We start from the raw sequence: 11,944 nt of genomic DNA, 5'->3' as shown, positions 1-11,944 counted from the left end.
GACTGCTTCCTTTTTTTTCTTTTTTTGCAGTAAGAACATAGGGAGACTGCAAGAGGCCTAATGGGCGTCATCTGCCTTCTCAGTAAAGATGAAGGGCGAAAAAATAAAGCCCGCTAAACACCGCCCCTATAAAAAAAAAAAAAAAGAGTGCAGAAGAGTGGCCTAAAGAGGGGTCAACTTCGGGCTATTGGGCTTTTGGGTTTACATCACTTAGTTCTATTTTCATATTTTTCCCTTGTTGCCCTTCCATTCATCTCAGTGTTAATAATAATAACAATGAAAATAACTAACGCATTCTTAACCTGAGTCATGATTATCTTTCCCCCTCAGATCCATTCTTCCCCGCCCACCTCCACACCCTGACCTAAGTTGCGGTGAAGTCAGGTGAGGTCACAGGTAAGGTTGGTCAGGTGAGGGATTTGATGCCGCACCTGTTCTGTGTGGGTGAAGCTTGACCTGACCTGACCTGGCTCAACCACGTGTACATTGCTAATTGCTAAGGCAGGTTGTATTAGGAGGAGGAGGAAGAGGGAGGCAACGAAGACAAATGCCCCTCGTAATCGAAAACAAACAACCAATAAATAGATAGATAGATAAACAAATAAAGGCATAAAAAATAATTGGTTGTTAGATCGCAAATAAAACATCTTTGCAGCAGTATTTCCATCACTTTACTAATTGAGTTGAGAGAGAGAGAGAGTTAACCTTTGCTACCATATATATTCCACCACCAGCAGCGCCCGGGTAATAGCTCTCCCCATTCATTCCTTTTGTGCATCGCCGGTTTGAGGGGAAAAAAAGGTCAATATCTCCACCCGGGCTCCGTGGCTCCATACCTATGCCTGCCGGGGCGCGCGACTCAGATTCATTCCAATATTTCTCGCCCAGGAATTGAAAGAGATAAAAAGGTGAGCGAACACTTCCCTTGTCGAGTTAAATCCTTTTCCCTAATATTTTTGAGCCGGTTAACCCTTCACCCTCTCCGCCCCTCAGACACACACACACACGTACATACATACATATATACATACATACATGGATTTACATAGATATCCAGACCACAAAGACCCTATGGAGAGAGAGAGAGAGAGAGAGAGGACACACACGCACACACATATACGCAATACATACATAGGGCTATACATACAGAGAGAGAGAGAGAGAGAGAGAGAGAGAGAGATTAACGAGATCCTGTTGCATAATTATAGTGTAGAACCAGTAAAAAATATATAACAAATGATCGCAATGTCATAAATCTATTTGAAACCATAGATATTCTACCTTTCTTACAACTTGCTAAATGCCCTTGTTTATAGGCAGTGTAGGGGCATGGTAGGGGAAGCAGAGGATTGGAAGGGGTGAGTGATACAGGGTGAGGGGGAGGGAGGGGCAGGGGGATTGATGGAAGGGGTGGAGACAGGATTAGGGGAAGAGGTGGGCGGTGCAGGGTGATAGGGGGGGAGTCAGGGGATTAGGGGAAGAGGTGGGCGGTGCAGGGTGATAGGGCGGGGAGTCAGGGGATGAGGGGAAGGGTTGGGCGGGGCAGGGTGATCGGGGAACAGTGGAAGGGGTGGGCGGTGCAGGGTGATAGGGGGGGAGGCAGGGGATTAGGGGAAGGGGTGGGCGGTGCAGGGTGATAGGGGGGGGAGGCAAGGGAATAGTGGAAGGGGTGGGCGGGGCAGGGTGATAGGAGGGGAAAGGGAAAGGGAGGGAATAGGCAGGGAGTTAGCGGAGGGGTGGGAGAAGGGGAGAGAGGGAGAATGGGTCGGGGAGGGAAGTCAGGGTTCAATATATCACCGTTACTATTATATTCTCTCATTACTGTTGGTATTTGTACTTATCCACATGACCCACACAGCCTAAGGTAGTGATATGGTTTAGCTAAGTCTACCCTAAATTTGTGTACCGATTTTAATTTAGTCTACCATTAGTTTGTGTATAAGGTTGTTAGAGAAAGTGAGATATTCGAGGGTAACTTTGGCCTTCCTGTATTCTCTATTATAATCTACACTCATTCTGACCGTTATATATTCTGATCTTCCTTCTTCTTCATACTTTTTAACAGTAATGCAGAAACAAAGATTAATGAGTAGATTCTTATATGAGACGATAAGGCTTCATTCAATCTCCCTTCCGTCCTCATGTGACCCAAAACTTTCCCTTCAAGACCTCTATTAATGTATATATACCTCCTTTAATTATTTCATTGCAGTGCAGCATCAATTTATATTCAAGTTAATCATTTATACCTCAGATGTCATTATGGAACTCTTCTTTCTATTGGTGTCAGGTATATTAGTTCAGAGAGGGAGAGGTAGAAGGGAGGAGACTAGCTGACAGACCAAAGATAACCTAGAGACAGTGTGTGGATGATATGAGGAGGAGGAACATAAGAGAGGAGAAGAGGAGAGAGTATATGAACGTCAAGAGGGGGAGACTCATGGCCCATCCAGCTTCATACAGGAGAGTAAACTGTAAAGATGCTAAACGAGAATATTCAGTTCTGGTTTTGTTAGAAGGATAACAACTCAATAACATTTCTTCTTTTATTCATATGAATGTCAAGAGTGGGAGAGGCTCATGGCCCATCCAGCTTCATAAGGGAGAGTAAAGATGCTAAACAAGAAGGTATTAGTTCAGGTTTTGTTGGAAGGATAACAACTCATTAACATTTCTTTTTTTATTCATATGTAAATCATCAATACATACCCCTCTCTCTCTCTCTCTCTCACTGTTCAAATAGTAACAAAAACAACAAATGGAAAACGCTGCCCATAATGAACCAAAACCATTTATATTATTTGTGTTTATGACCTCAGCTCCCATAGAAACTTAACCTTCACTTCTCTGTCTAGTCGTAACACAATGAATGGAATGAAAACTTACGACAAAGAAAAAAAAAAACTTCACCCCCACTTAGCAAACTCAACCCCCAACAGCGATTCCATGGTGGGCGGAAAGAGGGAAGGAGGAAGGGATTGGGGAAGACTGGGCAGGGAGGAAAGCAGGGATGAGGAGGAGGTGGACATGAGGACAGGGCCAGCGGTTAAGTGTGAAGCAGGGTCCCGGGTGGTGGAGGAGGGGCCAGGCAGGGTGTCAGGTACAAGGGAGGGCATGATAGGTAGGGTGTCCCTCTGTTTGAGCCAAGCCTCGACGGACACTTCTCGTCCCTCTCGAATTGGCGTGGGGAGCTGCATCCTTCTCTCCTCTTCCTCCTCCTCCCAGGCTGGTGATGGAAGCAGGTTTTATTGTACTGTCCTGGTTAATGTGTATTTTAATCTACATTCTGGTTGATATACTGAAGGCTTAGTATCAGAGTGATGTCTATATACAGCAGCGTAACATTAACACAAGTACTATAATGAATTTCTACTTCATACTAACAAAATTTTGGAGTGGAACCTTAATCTGTCTAATTCTTGCAACCACCAGCTTTTTTTTTATTGTACGACAGCTTAAAATGTAACGTGAATATAATGATTTTCTGCTCCACATTAACAGAACTTTGCAATGTAACCCAAATCTCTTTCATCCTTGTAACCACCAACTTTTTTTTTCCTCTCACACATACACACACACACACACAGAAAAAAAAAGGAAAACAAACATATACATGCACACACACACCACACACCTTGCTGCTGGAGTTCCTGGGAGCCGGCCTGGGTGAGGTGGGAGAACACACAAGTATCTCCGAAGGAACACGTCTGCCCAGAGAAAAAACGGCGACACTTTTCCCTTTTAGTCTCGTCCTCCAATCTCTCCCGTGCACCTGATGAGAGAGAAAGGTTTTGTGAGCTTGGGAAGGGAGGTGGAGATAGTAGAGGAGCTACTGATAAGGGAGGGAGGGAGGGTAATGTTTAAAAAAGGGAGAAAAGTGTTAAGATGTTGGGTTCTCACATTCACAGTCTCAACTCATCACACTTAGCTACCCACTACACTATCATACTCTTGCTTTCTTTTATTTTCTGATTCAACAACATTTTCTTTCTTTTCTACTTTCAGGTAATCACTCCATAATCGAACTTTACTTTACTGGATACTTTCTACTTATTCTTCAAGAGCTACCATACATATGCAACAAGAAGAGGCAAGATCAAGACACGAAGAACATACTTTTAAATTGGTCATAGTGTGCGCGGCGCAGCTTCTGGTGTTGGTGGCCGTTGCGGTGCTTCCTGAACGCGTCGACGCTGTAGGGGTAAGCGCGGTCGCAGAAGTCACAGTAGTAACGCTTCACCATGGCGGCGGCTGTTACTGGTGCTGTTGCTTGGTCTTCTGCCTCCCTGCCCCCGACCGCTACCCACCTGAGGGAGAAAAGGGGAGTCAATATGAAAAAGCTTGGCATTATATTCATCAGGTCAGTGCTTTATTTTCTTTACTAATATTTACCTTTAAGATACCCTTCCACCCTTCCCCTATTTGAGAGAGGAAGGAAAAAGAAAAAAAAAGGCTGCAGTCATTACGTAGCGCTTCAACCTCACCTGGCGTCCTCTCTCAGCTAGTGGCTCCTGGGGTTGTTGGCAGCAATGTAATGGTACAGCACCACCATCAGGAACAGCGTCACGCCCAGGATGTTGACGAACACCGCCAGCTGCACGTCGGAGATCATCCTGGGAATATTAGGCAGGAGTTAAGCATAGTGGTGGCTTGGGGGGTTACACTAACATCTCCTGAGCTGCAAATTTCTCAGCGACTAAGGTGGCTGTGAGTTCATCACAATCACCTAAAGAAAGTTTGCATGCAGCTTACCAAAAATAAATGACAACTGTCACAATGATAGTCACTAAATAGTTGCCTTCGTGTGAAGTTTGTGCGAGTGGCAAACTAAAATGCGACTTGTGGCCATCGCACAGATGTCGCACGCTTTTGTGGTGAAGTTCATCATACGAATGTCATACAATCAGTTTGCAACCATATTGGGACTACTTAGGTGTGACCTGCATTTATGACTTACCGTACCCCAAAAATTTTCAAACAAATTTTAAGTTCCAGTTTGTCAAAGGTTTGCCGACCACCGCAAATCTTAGCAACTGCACTGGGATGGCTTTGCAACAATTTTGTGTCTGTGGTGAAGCAGTCTCACAGCAGTTTGTCCCAGCAAGATAATAGGTTTAGGAAGGCGGTGGAGACAGCTCATGTATTGTAATGCCAGAAGGTTAAGTATGGAATGTACACAGGATCACAAAAGTAGGTATAAGTATTGCAAGTAACTAAGTGTGTCTCCCTCTGACTGTTAACTTCCGCATTCCGTTGCATTTTTTTTTTTTCTAAGTAAGTAAACATGTAAGTTAGGAAGGAGATGGAGATGGGTAGGAGGGTGGTGGGGATGGCTGGGCAAAGTATATAATGTCGTGGAGATGGCTTGAGAATGGTAATGTTAGGAAGGTGATGGGCACGACTTAGATGAGTTAGTAACGAGATAAAAAGGCCATTTGTGTTCCCAGGCCCGGTGAGGTTGACAGGTAAATCCCACACCACACACCTGGATATACGAACACTCCCCGGCCAGCACCCAACACACTCCCTCACCTGGTCACCTGTCAGCCTCGTTACCCCCGTGGCTCACTTGTCAGCCTCGTTACCCCCGTGGCTCACCTGTCAGCCTCTAATCAGTCTCAGCAACACGAGGCGCCGCAACACTTCTCCCCCTGATGTCAACAACGACCCGCCGCCTGCCACGTCTCGGTGCGCGGAACAACAATAGTCACGTTGGGTATTACTGGTTATTTGGGGTTATTTTCGTGTTATTTCTTCGTTATATCATGATTATTTGATTAGTAATTGATTTTTTTACTTGTTTTGGGTTGGTCTTGGCTCGAAAATACGATAATTCCTTTAAATACCAATAGTTGCCTTATAGTACGACCGATATTCCTATTAGTCTTAGGGTCTCTTCGTGTTATTTTAAGTTGAATCTTGCTATGTTTAACGATACCTGGCTTTTGTGCCTCGTTTAAGTAGATCTCCCACGTAAATGCGGGAATTTCTTAATATCTGTAGTAACTCGAAGGTTCTCGGTGCACGGATCAATAATAGTAACGCCGCGGATTTGTGTTATTTTTAATTCTTTTTCTCTTTATTCTCCGTAAAATCTTAATGCTATAACTGAATTTAATAAGCCACTTGCCCGATTTTTCTTAAGAGATACGGGACCTTCTTTATACATCAACCCAAGATCTAAAGAAAGGGCATTTATTTAGACCTTAAGTATATCAACCGATCGATGTTCCCTGTTATTTCAGATATTTTTTCAGCAGAGATAAAATTTTCGTCATATTCTCCGATACGGCTTTCGTATTTTCTATGTATTCTTGTTCATGGATATGGGATTCGTGAAGTGAGGCGACTTATTCAATACATGAGCCGTGGAGCTGTAAATAGCGTCCCTAGCCGGCCCAGGAAATCAGCGAGCCTGCATTTCCTATATAGCCTGTTATCCTTCCATTCTGGCTGTTGGTCAATAAATGGATACCTAGGGAAACCAGGGGAACGTAAACTGTGATAACCTGATGGCACACTAGTTTCGGTGTAATATTAATGGGTTCCTTCCACCATATATAGCGTCCAAGGGCAAATGTGACGGAGATGAACACAGAGGTCACTCGCATAATTTATCTACAACGTTTTCACCCAGATTTTGATTACAACATAAATAATATCGATATGTTTCCTTTCCTTAGATTATATATTTGTTTTTGTGGACCTGTTGGATATCTTGCCTGGTTTTTGGCAGATAGGGATCGACTTACCCACAAGATCTTTTAGTATGTGACCCTCACCCGTATCGCATTAATACATACACATACAAACATACATACAAATACACACACGTACATTGGCAGACAGACTGAGAGACAGACATTAATAGATACATACATTCATACCTACATAACATAAAATATACATAAGTAGACAGACAGACAGACAGATAGGTATACAGATGGCCAGACAGATAGGTACAGACAGGCAGACAGACAGATAGGTACAGACAAACAGACAGACAGATAGATACAGACAGGCAGACAGACATATAGGTACAGACAGACAGACAGATAGGTACAGACAGACAGACAGACAGACAGATAGTATACAGACAGACAGTTGCATTAACGAGTCTACTTCTATGCAACCAAATGTTTTCCGACAAAGTTGCACAATGACCCTCAAACTCATGCAGTAAGTGACTTTTTTTCCTCCTTTTTTTCATGAGCCGGTGACTAACCGAACACCGCACCAAGGTTGAACAGGGCGACCGGAAGTGTGGCGCTGCTAATATATATTTAAAAAAAAATATGCATTGTATGGCGGGGGTGACAACAATCACAATAACATCAATAGTAATGGTAACAGCCAAATTACTACTACTACTATTACTACTACTACTACTACTACTACTACTACTACTACTACTATTACTACTACTACTACTACTACTACTATTACTACTACAACGGTAACACTAATACTAATACATATAACAGTACGATATGTGGGTGGGTGGGTTGTGGGGTGTCACGCTATACGATGATGGTTACAACGCTTTTTTCTGACTTCCTCATGATGGTGCAATGCTCTGATAAATGGAGAGAGAGAGAGAGAGAGAGAGAGAGAGAGAGAGAGAACGTATATTTGTCATGAACGTTCGTCGTCTTTCCGCGCCGGCCGGTCGATTCCAGGAGTTCCTTTCCTTATATGGTTTTTGCGGTACTAGTAGTCAAACGTTACTGTCGAAGAGCCTTGGCCATAGCCGTATTTGGGCATTGCATTACTCTGTTTCCAATCCTCTGTTACCCTTACTCTATTACTCTTATTATGTTACTGTTACCCTATGGCTGTTTCTGGTTATTTATTTGTTGATTCAGATGTTTTGTATTTTTTTTCTTTTTTTTGTATGTGTGTGTGTATGTGTGTGTGCGTGTGTGTTTCTTGATTGTCTGAAGCCTTTCCTTATTTTTGTATTCTCATATTCTGTTATGATATGGTTTTCTTCTCTCTCTCTCTCTCTCTCTCTCTCTCTCTCTCTCTCTCTCTCTCTCTCTCTCTCTCTCTCTCTCTCTCTCTCTCTCTCTCTCTCTCTCTCTCTCTCTCTCTCTCTCTCTCTCTCTCTCTCTCTCTTTATTTATTTTTACATCTTACATAGTGCAATTTAATACTCTCTCTCTCTCTCTCTCTCTCTCTCTCTCTCTCTCTCTCTCTCTCTCTCTCTCTCTCTCTCTCTCTCTCTCTCTCTCTCTCTCTCTCGCTGAATGCTTCACCCCCGTGAGAGGAGGAGCCAGACCCGCCCCTAGAGCCATTTATCCTACTCATTGCTACAACAGATTTGCCATACTGGAGGAGGAGGACGAGGAACAGAGCACCTTCTTGGTCGGTGACTCTATGATTCGCCATCAGGTGGTTGAATTCTGTGGCAGAGTCCCCCGTCGTAGGCGTAACTACTGTTATCCTGGAGCTGGTGTTGACGACATCACAGCTGCCCTGGACGAGGTCTCCGCTGTGGCCTCTAATGACTCACTCTTTGTTCTCCACACAGGTACAAACGACGTCACCACGACCCGGTCTGAGGAACTGCTGGACAAGTACCGTAGGCTCATCCAGCAGTATAAGACTAAATCCCCTAATATTTTGATTTCAGGAATTCTACCACGGACATGGGATGAGGGCGACTTCTACAGTAAGGCCTTCAGCCTCAACAATCGCCTGCAGACTCTCTGCGGAGAGCTTGACGTCGAATTCTTTAACGCCTGGAACGATTTCTACGGCCAGAGTAGACTTTTCCAAAGGGACGGCATACACCTGTCCCCCATCGGGGCAGCCAGATTTGGACGGCTCCTAAACACCGCCGTACGTAACGCCCGAACAACAAAACACGACTCTCAGCCACGTCCTTCCATCCCGCCCGTGTAAATAGACACCTCACACCGCAACAGACTCGTAACATTGAACCCTCCAGTAACTCTATTACCAAGCTTCAAGATAACCTAAGAGTCCTTAGTTTCAATGCGCGTAGCCTAAGAAACAAATTTGATGAACTGCGATGTCTTGCTCTGACAGAAAACTTTGACGTAATTGCTATAACCGAAACATTTATCGACACCACTAATATTGATTTAAGTTCCGAATATAACATAGATGGCTACAGATTCTTCAACAATGATCGTGTAAACCGTAGAGGGGTGGTGTCGCCCTTTTGTCAAAAGCTACTTGCAACCTACTGACAAAACACCAAGAAACAGTAACGTTGAACATTTGTGCGTGCGAGTAAACATTGCAAAAGTCAATTTAAATATATCTGTCACTTACAGGCCTCCGGGGCAATCACTTGATGGCGATCTTGAAATGTACAGCGTCTTAAGGCAGTCACTTAATAACAGCGACTCACTGATACTAGGAGACTTTAACCTCCCCCATATCGACTGGGCGACACTGTCGGGTACAGAAGGTGAGTCCCATAGAATGATCGAATTTCTAGAGGAAAATTATCTAAGCCAAACGGTTTCTGAACCAACTCGACAAAATAACATACTTGACCTTGTTATAGCGACCCAAGATAACCTAGTCAGTAATGTCACGGTAGGAGAACACCTCGGTTCCTGCGATCATAAACTAGTGCGCGTTGACATTAGAGCTCAAACATCGGTGACTGAAAATAAAGTTAAGGTGCCCAATTTCAAAAGAGCCAACTTCGTAGAAATCCGACGAAAACTAATAGATATGCAACTATCAGATGACGGCAATGCAGAGGACGCCTGGCTAAACTTTAAAAATCACTTACTCACTCAGCAGGACATATTTGTCCCCTTGTGCGAGAAGCGAATTAACACTAATAAAAGTCCACCTTGGTTTAATAGCGAAATTAAACACTCAGTCAAGGAGAGAAAATTGTCTTACAGGTTAAAGAAAGACCAAAGCACGCCCGAAAACATTAGACTTTACAATGATGCAAGGCGACGAGTAAAAGATTAGTGCATCAGGCAAAGCGTAGATATGAAGAAAATATTGCAGCCAACTGTAAAATAATCCGAAATCCTTCTTCAGTTACATAAACAACAGAAAGGCGATCAGAAGTGGAATTGGACCTTTAATAAACAGCGACGGTGCACTAGTGACTGACAGCCAACACGTTGCAAACCTATTAAATAATTACTTTTCCTCGGTGTTTAATAATAACAGTCCTCCCACCACCACCACCAACACCAGTACTAATGTAAATCCCGAGCATGCATTGTCTAACTTTGAAATAAAACCCGATGAAGTCCTTAAAGCCCTCAAATCACTTAAAACAAATAAAAGTCCTGGACCTGATAAAGTATATCCAACTCTGCTGAAAGAAACAAAGAGCGAAATACTCTCCTCCCTCACAACCGTATTCAATAATGTCCTTGCGACAAGGCATTGTCCCTTCAGATTGGAAAAAGGCTAACGTGACACCGATTTTTAAGAAAGGAGACAAAAAGATACCTGGTAATTACAGGCCCATTAGTCTAACTTCGGTTGTAGGTAAGCTACTTGAGGGCATAATTAGAGACAAAATTGTGAGTTACCTTGAAAGCCACTCATTAATTGGGGACTCACAACATGGCTTCCGAAACAAAAGATCCTGCCTATCAAATCTATTAACCTTTATAACGACCTCTTCACTGTTTATGACGTAACCAAATCACTGGACGTAGTCTATCTTGATTTCAGAAAGCGTTTGATAAAGTCCCGCATCATAAATTACTTTACAAATTAAAACAAATAGGTATTGACGGTCAGGTAAACCAATGGATCGCGAATTGGTTGAGCAACAGACAACAAAGAGTAGTGATTGACGGATTTAACTCAGAGTGGGCGCCTGTCACTAGTGGCGTCCTCAGGGCTCGGTTCTTGGCCCAGTGCTCTTCATTATTTACATCAACGACGTGGATGTTGGACTCAATAACCGCATTAGTAAATTTGCAGACGACACAAAGATTGGTAACTCGGTTCTCACTGACGAAGACAGGCAAAGCCTCCAAGAGGATTTGCACAAAATTTCAGCTTGGTCGGATAGATGGGAGATGCCCTTTAACGTAGACAAGTGCCAGGTCCTTCAAGTTGGAACGAGGAATAAAAGTTTGATTACGAAATGCGCGGCGTTAAACTCAAAAGCGTTCAATGCGTCAAGGACTTGGGGTCAAAATCGCGTCAAACCTCAAATTCTCACAGCAATGCATCGATGCAGCAAATAAAGCGAACAGAATGTTGGGCTTCATTAAAAGAAACTTTTATTTAAGAATAAAGATGTAATACTCGCTCTACAACAGTTTAGTCAGACCCCACTTGGAATATGCGGTACAGTTTTGGTCTCCTCACCATGCAAAGGATATTGCTAAATTAGAAGGTGTTCAGCGTCGGGCAACGAAAATTATCCCTTCCTTGCGCAACAAATCCTACGAAGAAAGGCTTTCTACCCTTAACATGTTCTCTCTTGAGAAACGTCGCCTCCGAGGAAAACTGATCGAATGTTTTAAAATACTTAATGGTTTCACGAATGTAGACAGATCAACATTGTTTATGATCGATGACACTTTGCGCACGAGGAACAATGGCGTAAAACTCAGATGTAGACAAGTAAATTCAGACTGCACCAAATTTTTCTTCACCAACGTTGTAGTGCGAGAATGGAATAAGCTCCCATCATCAGTGGTCCAGTGTAACACGATTGACTCCTTCAAAAATAAGCTCGACCGTCACTTCCTTCAACTTAATATCAACTAGAGTAGAAATGCAACGTTTTGGAGTCTTCTGATTAATGTAAAATCACTTAGGTTTAAGGACAGACCACCAAGTCTGGACCATGGGGTCTGTGTGGTCTGATTTTCTATGTAAATCTATGTAAATCTCTCTCTCATATATAAATACATACATTCACACAATTGACTTCATCCGTCACGTCCTTCAGCAAGGTAGTTTGGTCTAG

General features: G+C 43.3%; 1 protein-coding gene across 3 annotated transcripts; it reads right to left on the bottom strand.

The window, feature by feature from the left end:
• Positions 1 to 2,665: 2,665 nt before the first annotated feature.
• Positions 2,666 to 5,732, bottom strand: LOC126985534 (zinc finger matrin-type protein 5-like). Of its 3 annotated transcripts, none has more exons than XM_050840577.1 (5): positions 5,599 to 5,732; positions 4,485 to 4,613; positions 4,117 to 4,307; positions 3,635 to 3,772; positions 2,666 to 3,226 (listed from the first exon to the last, which is right to left on the bottom strand). In XM_050840577.1, exons 3-5 carry the CDS (start codon positions 4,241 to 4,243, stop codon positions 2,907 to 2,909), a joined length of 585 nt encoding a protein of 194 aa, XP_050696534.1. In that variant the 5' UTR covers positions 4,244 to 4,307; positions 4,485 to 4,613; positions 5,599 to 5,732; the 3' UTR covers positions 2,666 to 2,906. The 3 variants fall into 3 exon arrangements, with proteins under 3 accessions (XP_050696534.1, XP_050696536.1, XP_050696535.1); XM_050840579.1 differs by having other exon boundaries at positions 5,570 to 5,673; XM_050840578.1 differs by lacking the exon at positions 5,599 to 5,732 and adding an exon at positions 5,533 to 5,553.
• Between the last annotated feature and the right edge of the window lie 6,212 nt (positions 5,733 to 11,944).

The sequence above is a fragment of the Eriocheir sinensis genome, chromosome 59 (assembly GCF_024679095.1).
Source record: "Eriocheir sinensis breed Jianghai 21 chromosome 59, ASM2467909v1, whole genome shotgun sequence".
Lineage (NCBI taxonomy): Eukaryota > Metazoa > Arthropoda > Malacostraca > Decapoda > Varunidae > Eriocheir > Eriocheir sinensis.
Note: the sequence above shows the minus strand (reverse complement) of the source record. Positions and strands in the feature narration are given on the sequence as shown.